The following is a 13,846-nucleotide window of genomic DNA, read 5'->3' as shown; positions in this document are numbered from 1 at the left end:
CTCAAGAATATATTCCCAAAAAATTGGTAACAATTGTATTGAAAAAAGAAAATCGAGTGCTCCTTTTTATGTAAAGACGTGTTTGAGTTAAATATTTTGTCTTGATATCAAAGGTACAAGTTGACTTTATAACATACAAACATCACAGTCAGTACTAAAAGATGAAATATATTGGTCAAGTGAAATACCTATCTAATGAACACAAAAACAGAGTAGGTGTGTTTACTTGACGACAGTCTTTCAAGTTGGATGATGAAAATGCATATCTTCGAAAAATTATAATTTTTTGTGTGTGATAACTAGGGTTTATAGTCTTCAACCACTAAAAAAATCTAGTTTGCCCTTCCACAAAATATTTAATTAGAATTTTTTTTAAAATGTTTATGAATTTTCGAAAATTCCACCTGATAACCGATCGGACAATAGTTTTAAGTTGAATCAATGTAGACAAGATCATTAACTGGTGCTCATTGGCTAGTAGATACATTTGTCTTTTAAAATACAACTGACATATAAGGATTGTAATGGTGCTATGTGGATAAATTTATCGGTTTCCAAGAGCAAAATTGGCAGCGCGTCATCCCTACAATGGCTTCCATTTCTACGATTGTGAAAATGAACTGGCGTAATTGGGAGATAATTTTGACGAAGTAGAATCCTGACTGAATGGTAGCTAATGCCATTATAATAAAAAAAAATCATACATTATTTTGATAAATTGAACTGGGCAAAACACCCGGAAACCAAAATTTATTACACATTTAACAAACACAAACGGGACATCTTGACGCATCAAATTTGATTCCTTTGTTACACGGTGCAATACACCGAACAGGAGCACATGTGGCAGGTGCGTGAGTTGTACTTGGAGCCAATGTAGTTGTAACAGTCGATTGTGTCGAAGAGGGCGCTACTGTTTTCTGTAAAGCTGAAGATGTTTTACAAATATTATTGCCTGTAATATTACGATTTACTAGATGCATTTAGTCTTCTAGATGCATGTTGCCTTTTATTGGTTGTTATTGGCTTTGAACTAGCTGTCAGAAACTGTGAATACTCTCATATATATACTAAGTGTCTTTTTGTTGTTGGGATGTCAAGTAACTGGTCATGTCCACTCTGTTTTTGTTAGATGCATTACTGATTGAATCCATCTGATGCAGTCACGAAAAGATTCATATTTTAAAATGAAGCATATCGATTTGTTTTGTTCAAATACGTTTTATTGGATGAACAATTCCATTTGACAAAACTTTCTACCGAGCTCATATATTACTAGTCAACAAAAGAAACGATACAAGGCAATTGAATATTCCATATATACTGAGATTGGATACACAGTATACCAAGGTCAACAAGGCCCAATTGGTCTAATATCTTCAGAGTGTTGTCTTATCAAATCCATAGATTTAAGGACAATTCCATGAATTCGAGATTTTTTTAGCTGCAATTTTTGTTATTTCAAAAATTTTATAAACATGATCTGCTGAAAATTTTGAATGCCTTGTCATATATTTGAATACTAAATTCTCCTCTCCGACTACTTACCCCCCCTGGTGTTCAATCCCTTTCCAATTTAGTCAGGTTTTTTTTTTAAATCATATGCTTTTGCTTTGCAAACGTATATTTTTTCATTGGAATATTTAACAGATTTTCCTATTAATTATTATACTTTTTGATCAGTTGATGTTCAAACTTGTGTCTCGTTACTTTTGTTGACTAGTATATAAAGCGCTATCCCAATCGTAAAATTAAAATTAATTTACAATTCAATGAATCACGGTTGTCGTTTTGACGTTTTTTTTATTCACGCTGCATTTAAAAGGAAATTGATTTCTAATTAAAAAAAAAAATATTCTGATGTCCTTTAAAAAAATTGCATATGATTAAAACGGAATTGTTGATGATATGTTGCAATTAATATAGGGGCCTTAGTAAATAATGTGATGTGAAAACAAACATGCATTGTTTCATCGATTTTACGCCCATTCTATATTTTTATATCGTTTTGAGAATTCTTAATTGATCGTATCTACATGCAAAATGTACTATTTCTTTCTTGAAACGTCGTACCATTCAGTATCAATACAAAGGTAACAAAAATAACTGACTGGAAACAAGCTGTCGTGTAGATTTTCTGGTAATGCCAATTTGCGGAAACGTAAAACGCCGTTTATCGATCTGCACTTGTAGTCAGGTGAATTTTGAAGGTCCTCGGTTATCGCCTCGGACCGTCACCTGACTTCTCATTGTTATAGGCCGGTTCCTTTGTTACCTTTGTAATGTATCTAATACGTAATTACCTGTACACACTGGACAACCATTTTGTATTGCAAAACTTCCTCTTGGACAGTTGACAGGAAATGCTTGACAAATGCCTGAAACGGAAAATCTGGGAATTTACCTTTTTAACAGAGAAGCGAGACTTGGAGATGTGATATAATTCTAACAAATTGAGAATGGATACGGGAAATGTGTCAAAGAGACAACAACCCGAACAAAGGGCAGATAACAACCGAAGGCCACAAGGCCACCAATGGGTCTTCGATGCAGTGAGAAACTCCCGCTCCCGGAGGCGTGCTTTCACCTGGTCCCTTATCAAAAATATATATTAGTTCAGTGATACACATCAAATATAAACAAACTTAGTATCAGTGTCAATAAAGAATCGTTCTTTATTCTTCACCACGAAAAAAAAAAGATCGAACATCTGTATAAAATCCAAAAACAGATTCTCTCCGTTTTCGCCATTTTGTATTCTGCTAATTAATAATGTGTTTTATTTAGATAACTTGACCCAGGGGAACAAAATAATTTGTGAAAAACAAATAATGTCCGACATAACCAACGAAAACCACTGTAATAAATGCTTCTGATTTGGGTCAGGCAAAGCATAGAAAAAAGAAATCTTTCTGTTTCAGAGTGCAATGTCATAATAACTAAAATAAATTATTCATATTCTCCCAAAAGTATCAATTAGTACACATCCAAGAATTTAGCGTAAAGACGTTAGAAACAGTCTGGATAACGTATGGACATGTGCAATTCCTTAATAAAAATAAACAGTATCGACAGAATGTAGGATCATGAACTTTCGTAAATGTACACGTATAGCAATACATATTTAGTAAATATGTTTTATCTTTTCAAAACAAAATCCGTGTTGAGTTTATTTAAAGAATCAATTAGTTTGCATGGGTCGTGTTTAAATGTATATATAGTCTTTATAAACAACATCACCGTAAAAATTAGGACTTGGCTTTATTATCTTTCAGCTTCGCGGTTGTTTCTGTTGTAATAATAACGTTGAATTTATTACCTGTGATGTGTGAAGCTTTTAATGTTGTAGTCTTTTGAACACCTATTGTAGATACACTTGGTTGTGATGATGTCGGAGCAGATGTTACGGACCCGGCAGTCTCTGGTAAAATAAAAGAATTTACTGTGTTTAAAAATATCACTCATAAAAACGATACACACAACTAGCAAATACGAAACCAATTTTTAAATACAAAAAATAGAATCTGAAGATGTATGCAGACCCTATCATATAAACTGAAATTAAAATATATTAAATTGAAATCCATACAAAATAAGTATTTCAAACTGATAAAGAAGAGATATAAGGCTTTTGTTTTGCCACTAGAATTTGAAGTGATACATCTATCAATTGTCGTTTTTAGATGAGTTCATGTCCAGGTTATAAGTAGGGTATCTGTTATTAAATCTTATTTTAGATGAGTTCATGTCCAGGTTATAAGTAGGGTATCTGTTATTAAATCTTATTTTAGATGAGTTCATGTCCAGGTTATAAGTAGGGTATCTGTTATTAAATCTTATTTTAGATGAGTTCATGTCCAGGTTATAAGTAGGGTATCTGTTATTAAATCTTATTTTAGATGAGTTCATGTCCAGGTTATAAGTAGGGTATCTGTTATTAAATCTTATTTTAGATGAGTTCATGTCCAGGTTATAAGTAGGGTATCTGTTATTAAATCTTATTTTAGATGAGTTCATGTCCAGGTTATAAGTAGGGTATCTGTTATTGAATCTTATTTTTCTATGTATGGTTTGGTGACTGTCTAATTTGCTAGAACATCCACATTGTATGTGTGTTTGGTAGTGTGTGTGTGGTTCGGTATTTCGACGTTTGATCATAATGATTGTTGTTTGTCAACTAAAAGTATTATTGAATAGTTTTTTTTGTTCTTTTCGGTAATGTAATGTTTCGTTGACTGTCGATTGTCTGTAGTTCGGTATATCTGTGTAGCGTGTTGTCGATTGTCTGTTCGGTATTATCTGTGTAGGGTGATGTTGACTGCCGATTGTCTGTTCGGAATTTTCGCTGTGTTGACTGCCGTTTGTCTGTAAATTATGTGTTGGTATTTTTTGTTCGTTGCTAATAATATCAAAATGATTGCATACTATTATATTTGTGTATTATACGTATTGATTATGGACTTTCCGCGATTGGATTCTCCTCTGAGTTCAGTATTTTTGTGATTTTACTTTTATTAGTTCAAAAGTAGCAATGCTGTTGGTTTTTTTTTATTTCTTGTATACTCACGGCAGCTGCTGATGCAAACAATACAGCCTGTGACCGAATCAACCTCTTGACAAGACATGGGACATTTCTCTGGATGAGAATTAATGCATCTGCCGGGAAGATGGCTGTTACCAGCACCTCCACCATTCAAACTTGTTCCTGCGATAAATGTTGAATAAAGTACATTAACTTGTGATCAGCCGATTAAAGTGGTTTTTTTTTTCAAAAGTAATTTATATATGAAACCTGGCCAAACTGATGATTTTACAATACAATTTATCTGTAATGCTTTCCTGTTCGATAGCTTCCTATCAACTTCATAAATGTATATTTAAGGAAAAGAACGAACTCTGAATTATAATAACAATAAATGTTTTACAAAAACGTAGTTAGTCTTCATTCATATTTGACCTATACATTGAAACGAATCTTATATATATTGTGCATACTAAACTACTGCATCACTTTACCAACGATCATATTATGTTCACCTGGTTTTTCGTGTATCTGATGTTGGACATATCCTCCCTGAATACCATATTTACTGTGTATTTGGTCCAAAGAGCCAGTCATATCTCCAGGAACCTGTTTATGTGGATTTTGTCCAGATTGCGTTCCGATGTTGGCTGGATTTAGAGATCCCGATCCCGATAATGTTGCTGCCATGTTTGCTGGACTTTTAATCCCTACACTTCCCGTACTAATTGAACCAGAACTGGATAATGATCCAGCAAAGTTTGAAGGGTTCTGAACTCCAGTATTTCCACTTGTCCCAAGCATTGTTTGCATATTAGCTGGGTTTTTGAATTTCAATCCAAACAATTCAACATCTCTTCTTTTTACCTCCGCAACGACTGAAATGTTTTGACATGGCATTTTACATATAAATATAATCATTGAAGCCTGAAAAAAATGATAAATGAAATCTGAAAAAAATGGTAATTTAGATCTGAAAGAATTGATAATTTAAACATATTGGACTTTACTAGTTCCTTATTTTTATAATACTAATATTCAGGTCCTGGTTCATACTTTGAACGCATCTGAACAAATACTCTGCCGCGAAAATATAAAAAAAGAAGATCCCTAATTTATAAAGTTTCCTAACGTTTAAAAATATTTTTTTATGTAAAAGTAGTAGTTTTATCAAATGTGCAACAATTCAAACCTTTTTCAAATAAGCCCAAAATTTGGAATGCAAGTACAAGGGGAAAAACACTCTTAAATGTAAATTCACAAAAATACTGAGCTTCAAGGAAAACCCAAAATAGAAAGTCCCTATTTTAAAGGCATATCAAACGCCCAAACACATCAAACGAATGGATAACAACTGTCCACCTGGTATTTTCCTGACTTGATACTGTAATCGTAAAGCAATGAAACAACAACTTCTGCATATTTTCATGGTTATCTCTTTAGTCGCCGCTTGGGTTTGTAATTTTCTAATGATTGTCGAGAAGAATCACAGAAGTGAAACCGTGCTGTTCCAATAATGAATGCCTATTCCTTAGACAGTTTTTGGGAACTTGTGTGTTGTCTAAAATCTATCTCATGTACTATGTTGTGTTGTATCGATTGTTTATGCCTTTGCCTGTTGTTTATATTGTAACACTTTACCGTTGGTTTAACAACTTACCCGTGTAAAGACACACGAATACAATAGTTAAAATTCTCATTGTTTACTAAAGTACAGCCTTGTGTTAATGGCTATAAAATCTTATCACACATATATGTAGATAAGTTCGTATTATTTATGTCGTATAATTGCCACTGAACTACATTCAGTTCAACTTACTAGAAAGTCATGTGTATTTACAATATTCAGTACAGCCAGTTTTCAAATGGACGACATTAACTCACCAAAAAATTACAACAACAACAAAATCAAAACAATTTAACATGTAATACTTTGTTAGCTAATTTTATGTTGAAAAGTGCAAAATATCAATGATCAACGCCATTATTGAACAAGACAGCTGTTGAATCAAAATTATGTCATCGAAAAGGAGTGATATTATTGATTCGAAATTAGTTCTTGTCATCTTCATATTGGCATTTTGAGTGAACTCAATACATGTATTTCTTTATAAAAAAAAACAGTAAACATAAAACTGTATGACACTGATCCAGGCCTTCCTCTCATTCATTCATTCAGCGATTTCTAAATTTCGATATTACGCCTTTTGAATACAAGGCAAAGTTACTCATTCGTCGTTGAGTTGTTCATTAACATGTATATTTCCATTTTTCTATGTAACGCTCATCTTAATGAAGCTGATTTTTCTTGATAAACGAAATTTCCAGTTACATAAAAAAAAGTTGAAATTGTTTAGTATATAGGGTAAATTTGTGACTTAAAAATCTTACAAAAAGTATTTCCTTTTTTTTTTTTTGTTATTGTTTTGCCAATCGTAATATAAGTAAAAGCGGATTATCGTTTAAATAAAGAATTAAAATTTGTTTTCAAATGTGTTACAAAACGATTGTAAAAGAATTGATAGATTAAGTATTTTAAAAAGTATATATATTGAAAAATATTTGAAGATTTTTATCAACGACATACAAAATTGCTTTTCATTGTTTGAGTACAAATATTTGTTAGAATGAATAGAATTTTCGCATTTCTTCTTTGTTTTACTGGAATTTGCATTCTCAACTGTAAGTAGTTTCAGTATTACTCAATGAGTTTAATAAGCAATTATTGGTGGTGGAATCCTTATTTGATCACCTTAAATAGTTTTTACATGTACTGCGATTATGAAAAATCTACTTAAATTGATATTCAATATTTCTTGATATATGGCTTATTATTATTGTGTGATTTTACCATTAGAGATCACATCAAAAGTCATTCCTAGTCTCCTTCAATTCGATAGTAAAAATCAATGCTAAATAGAGTTGGACGTTATAGGTGAGCAGGATATATTGAGACGTTATTAAATCCAACCGTTCTCGTATTATATGCCTAGGTCGAACACCACGTTAACACTTGCAACAACTATATGAGTGGTCCATATATGTGTTATGGTGCATGGCAAAATTTCAGTCCTAATCAAGCATACCTTATTCAAATCAATGAGAAGACGTCTGTAGGTTCTTCAATAAATAACGACGGATATACTTTGAATTTTCGAAAAACTTAAATTTTCTTATCCCAGGAATAGATTACCTTAGCCGTATGTGACACAACTTTTTTTTGAATTTTGGGTCCTAAATGCTCTTCAACTTTGTATTTGTTTGACTTTTTAACTATTTTGATCTGATCGTCACTGATGAGTCTTATGTACGGGTCATTATCCAAAAAACATGCAAAACTATGTTATTGGGTCTTTTTAAGTCACAGACATGAAAATATATCAAAATAACACTTGCATGTGTAAGATATGAATGTTTTGTGATACACAATATACAGTTTACAGTATGAAATGTTAGAAAAACATCCTTAATGTTTTCTTAAACCCTTGGAGATAGCCAGAATTAACTGTTATTTTTTACTATGAATCCTTTCAGACTTGAAATAGGACTATTATTCATATCATTTATTGCTATGATTTATCCCTTTTTATTGCATTTTGATACATACAAACATTTTTTTAATGATTAAGGAGGTGTATGTTGGTTTTATAATAAAAAATTTTACCAAAAGGAAATGTAACATTTTTTAAGTCAATGGTGTAACCAAAGGACAAATTAGTAGGATAACAGTTATCTTTCGCAAGATTGGGGCATTTACAACAGTTTCTCCCTTAGCAATGTTACCTGTAAGCATGTTATGCAAAAGAAAACAAACAATTATGTTGAAAATTTAGTGAAAACATCGTAACAGTAAGTTAAAGCTATATCATAAATGAAAATAGTGTCCATTGTGTACCCTTGTAAAATCATTTTTTGAAAACATTTCCTTAACTTTGAATTATGAAATATATTGATTATAGAAACATGCAACAGTAACAACATATAGAATAGGGGAATGGAGCACTTATTTCGTAACTGAATCTTAAAATACACCTTATATCATTGGTGTTACTGTCAATGGTGAGATCATTTTGATAAAATAACACCATTGACCAGTTTAGTACCACCACTGAATATATCATGACAATCAGCATTGTTTTGTGTTTCTTTCATGTTTAACAAACGAAACATCATATTATTTATGAAAAACAATACTTATTTTACAATGTTTTAACAATATCATGTATTACATATACTAATTTTTCACAAACTGATATATGCTGGTAACACCAATGACACTATTTAGTAACACTATTGACATTTTTAGTAATGGATGTTATGTTATATAATTTGAGATTTTTTAGCCTAATAAGTATTTTTCATCTTTTTCGTTTGCTCGGTGTTCTTGGCTTTGTGTTCAGTACTTAATCAAATTAAAATTTGAAATGTGATGACTGATGTCAATGGTGATACTTTAAGTTTGTGTCACTGGAGTTACTGAAGGGTCAGTGGTGTTACTATATAAAAATGCGACATTTTTTAAATTTTTATTCACAAATGAAAGTGTTTTTATGTCGTATACGAAGGATTAGGTATATTATTATCATTTAATCTTCTACATTTTACATATATTCAGTTTAAGCGTATTTTTTAGTATTTACAACGGTCATAATTAGAACAGCCAACTTTTTTACGACAATGTATTCTGAAATTTATGATTGAATAGAATGCACAGATATATGAATAATGTCAATAAGTCGTAATTTAAACCTAAACAACACATTGGAACAGTTGTTTGATGTTTAACAATAATATTTAGGACCTTAATGTATGTTTTACATTGGTAACACCATTGACACGATTCTATCAAAGGATCACCTAAAATTGTTAAAAGGAACTCTTCATTTTCCCCTTTGCATACTTCTGAATATCGTTGCTACCATACTATAGAATAGAGGGCCACATTCAAATATTTTAAACAATGACATCATTTTTAAAATATTACCTCGTCGAAATTTGCACTTTTTTTTATAATGACCCGTACACGAAACGCACGTCTTACGGGGCGCCGAATGGGACGCTTGTGGTTTTGTACAAAATTCAATTCTGTCATAAAAAAATCATTTTTGTCTTACAAAACTATGTCATAGAGACTTGTTTTATGAACTTATTTGCATACAAAATTGACTTTTGTTACCTGATATGGAAATTAAAACACAAAAGTCAATTGTGTGAGACAAGATTCAATTTTGTGAGACAAGATTCAATTTTGTGAGACAAAATTCAATTTTGATTTTGTCCATTTTGTCTCACAAAAGTCGACAAAATTGATGTAAATTAGTTCACAGAATCCAAACTAAACTAATTTGCATCGTAAATTGACTTTTGTCGCCCAATTTTTTGTAAATTAGGTAACAAAAGTCAAGTCTGTGATACAAAAATGAATTTTGTCATGACAAAGGTAACTTTTGTTCACTGAAATACAAAATTTTAAATTTGTAGTATGTTACAAATTTTAAACTGAACTCATTTTTGTTGAACAAAACTCACTTTTGTCCGTATAAAATTGAGTTTCGAGTACAAAACCCCAAGAGTCCCATTCGTCGCCCCGTACGTCTGGTGTTTTAAATTATAATCCTGGTACCTTTGATAACCATATATAAATATACACTTCTTTGAGAAATGTGAAATACAATGTACATGAATTGTATTATATGTATATGCTGTCTCAATGGCAATCTAATAAAAATTTCGAAATAGGATTTTTAGTTTTCAAATCAGCAATTCCTTCATTCTTTTTCAGATGTTGTGTCCAATGAGGTAGAATTTTCAGAATGTGTAGATTATATATTAAGTAGTTCGTGCCAAGAACTAGATGATGCTTCACGTGAAATGTATGGACAATCTATATGTGACAATGACCAGCTACCTCATACGTGTTGCTTATGTTTGACCAATGGAAGAAAATAAAAGAAAATTGCCTTTCTTTCTCACATTAAGGTATGATGCACTTTTTAATGATTTTCAACTGGAAGCAATGCATCTTAGGTGTACTACAAAGAGAGGGGACCAATTTCCTCATTATTTCACACTATGGTCATTTTCAGTCTTGATTATGCGAAATTTGCAAGATATTGGCAAATTGCGTGTCCTTAAAAGTTATAAGAAGGATATCCGTTACCAGAAAACCGCTCATTATCTATCGATAAAAATTATCTCAGTTTATTGGTGAGTTCTCAGTCAATGCAAATTTTACAAAAGTGTGTTAGGTTTATATAAACCTTGTTTAAAAAAAGCAATCCATAGCAAATTGTTTCTGGATAAAATCTCATTGTTATTGATATAAAAATGTAAATAAAAACAAGGAATGTGTCAAAGAGAAATTTCTCGATTAGAGAGCAGAAAACAGGCCAAGGCCATCAATGGTTCCTCAACACAGCGAAGGCTGATTTCAGCTGGCCCCTAAACAATTAATGTACACTAGTTCAGCAAAAATGGACGCCACACTCAGCTCCGAAACATATAATTGAATTTAAAAAAAAACACAAGTCTGACAAAGGCTATATGTTCCTGTCTTTGAACAGGCGCATACGTGCGGCGGGGTTATATATATATATTGTTAAATCCCAACCTCCTCAATATCTCAAGCCGATATTGAATAAACATAAACACAGCATTACATACAATGTAACTCAGTTTAAAAGAAGTCCGAGTCCGATTTTAGAATTAATCGGTTACAGAGGAAACTAAGCAAAATGATAATTATCAAAATAAATTTACAAAGGACTGCTAGGAGAAGAACCTCACCCTTTTTTTCTAAACTATTATATACCATTTGGCATAAACCGTGGTATGTTGACAATTCAATCATTTGCATTATGAAAATACGAAATCCGATGGATTATGTTTTATTAATACCCGCTTTCTTTGTAAAGCTGGGTTATTCGTTTGGGAATTATTAGTGTATTATGTTAAGCCATTGGTATATGTGATTTTTAATTCATTATTAATTCGGATGTATAAACAAACAAACATTTATTTGATTCATTACGTCTTCTAAAGTTTGAGAGTTTGGTGAAACAGATAAAAAAAATGAACAAATTATTTCTGTTTGTAATTTTTGGACTCCTTCTTGTAACATGTAAGTAATACGTTGGTCTGAATCAGTTGATTATATAGTATACTGTCTTATACTTAAATAGTTAGTTTATTTCTGGTTGAACGATTGTTTTGCATGGACTAAAAACATAGAGCACATCAGTTACTTCTTTATTGTTTGGTATTATATACAGGCAACAGTAGTAAAGTAGTTATAGTCTTATCACCAAAATATAGGATCCTGTTTGATTTTTCACTGGCGGATCTAGAAATTTTCATAAGTGGGGGCCCACTGACTGCGCTAAGAGGGGGCCCGCTCCAGTCACGCTTCAGTGATTCCCTATATAAGCAACCAATTTTTTTCCCAAAAAGGGGGGGCCGGGCCCCCTGGGCCCCCCCTCTAAATCCGCCTCTGTTTTTAGGTTCCTTTACTAGTCGATTTTTACACACAGAACTGGTAATCGAGGACATAGAATATTTGTAACTTTTTTCTGTAAGGACGAGGTCTGATAGATGTAATAATGTGTTTTGAAATGTAAGTGTTTCGTCGGGATATTATGAACGAGAAAAGACATCTGCGTGTAGAAAAAAATTGGAGTAAATATTTTCCTATGGAAACGCCCATTAATAATCGAACAATTGGTGTCTTTTAAGTCAAGACATGGAAAGATATCCATGGGTTCGCACATGTTAACCAAGATAATTTATTAGGTTCCAGTAAAATTGAGAAGTGAAATGGGGAATATGTAATAGAGACAACAAACCTTTATGATGGTTTATGTAATTGCAGAGGATTATACCGTCCCATGAAATCTGTTATAACCTACACTGAACGAGTTTTAACTTGTATGTGTCATAATGAGTGAAAAAAAAACAGATGGTTAACAAACACTTCTATTATACTAGTTTACTCGTTATCTGCTCATTATACAACAAGAGTATTGTATTCTATATGTGTCTGATGCAGCAAAATATAATGTAAGACTTGGTCAGGTCGATTCGTTCGTCAATAAATAACAAAATATTAATTTTCACTTTCTCTATCTTTACATATTGAGATATTGTTAATTGTATTTTCTTTCTATTTTCTAAAGATTTGACAGACGCAGTATGCTATGACTCTGTTTTGAATATACCATGTACAGAATACGACCAGTATTTCAAGCGCTTGGATGCCAAAAGCTCCGTCTGTGACAATTCTGATCTGGCTGCTATCTGTTGCATGTGCCAATAGAATTAGGCATGAATTATTTCTTTTAATTTTTATGTGAATAACGATAAACAAACTTGATTTGTATTTATATTTATTTTACAATTTTCTTGAATTTACTATGTTGTCTATTTTTTGTATTAATCTGTCTGTTTATCTACAATTAAACTGGCTTCTAGACTGACTCTAGACTGATCATTGTCCTTATAGCTATTGAAAGTTTAGAAATTTCGTTAGATTAAATCTTTTTTAATATACAATAAATCATGCTTGAGTCTTGTCGTCTTTTTAATATATTAAGTTGTTTGTTAGCTATATATATGTCGTGTAATGGTTGCGATTTTGTACAGGTTATACAAAAAAATTGTACAGGTTATAACATGTACAAAAAAATTGTACATGTTATAATTTGCACAATGCTAAAATACAAGTTATGACATGTACAAAAGTACCTCATACATCTTATAACGTGTACAAAATATTGCTTATAAATGGTTTTAACTTGTACAAAATTTGAAAACAAAATATGTTTATATTATTACAACACATGCCATTAACTTCAATAATATTTTTGTTATTTTCCATTCATGTTAGTGTGCTGCCTTTTTGATACAATTAATGACCAAATAAATACTTTTAATATTTAATTAATACCTTAAAGGCTTTTAAGATACACATGTAGTCAATAAACATTATTCGGTATTCTCATCTGACATTCAAACAGAAGAAGACTTAGAAGCAATATTTGAAGCAAGTTCTGTAGCCAATAATACTGATAGTGAAGACCCTTTTACAGAGACAGAACATAATACCGACACTGAGAAAACAATGTCAGAGACGGACATTATTACTGACACGAACACTGAAACTGATGGTAAATTCATCATTACAATTGCAAATGGTCATGATTCACCAGATAAACTAACCATTGAGTTAGAAACAGACACAATGGTAATTGAATTAAGTGATGCCAACATGGCTGATAACGCAAGTTTCAGCATGAAACCTACTGGTATACTTCTTCGTAAGAGGGGGCT

The 13,846-nt window shown here is 31.8% G+C and overlaps 1 protein-coding gene and 1 long non-coding RNA gene across 2 annotated transcripts; one reads left to right on the top strand and one right to left on the bottom strand.

Moving 5' to 3' along the window:
* Positions 1-485: 485 nt before the first annotated feature.
* On the bottom strand, positions 486-6,254 carry LOC143065252 (uncharacterized). The gene is made up of 6 exons (XM_076238705.1): positions 6,183-6,254; positions 5,038-5,400; positions 4,568-4,705; positions 3,320-3,421; positions 2,304-2,378; positions 486-928 (listed from the first exon to the last, which is right to left on the bottom strand). The coding sequence occupies exons 1-6, from the start codon at positions 6,220-6,222 to the stop codon at positions 762-764; spliced, it is 885 nt and encodes a 294-aa protein (XP_076094820.1). The 5' UTR covers positions 6,223-6,254; the 3' UTR covers positions 486-761.
* Positions 6,255-7,075: 821 nt separating this feature from the next.
* Positions 7,076-13,087, top strand: LOC143065251 (uncharacterized). Its single transcript, XR_012975436.1, has 3 exons — positions 7,076-7,204; positions 10,305-10,501; positions 12,694-13,087. It is a non-coding gene; the product is annotated as an uncharacterized LOC143065251 (long non-coding RNA).
* Positions 13,088-13,846: the final 759 nt, after the last annotated feature.

Source organism: Mytilus galloprovincialis, chromosome 2 (assembly GCF_965363235.1).
Source record: "Mytilus galloprovincialis chromosome 2, xbMytGall1.hap1.1, whole genome shotgun sequence".
Taxonomy (NCBI): domain Eukaryota; kingdom Metazoa; phylum Mollusca; class Bivalvia; order Mytilida; family Mytilidae; genus Mytilus; species Mytilus galloprovincialis.
Note: the sequence above shows the minus strand (reverse complement) of the source record. Positions and strands in the feature narration are given on the sequence as shown.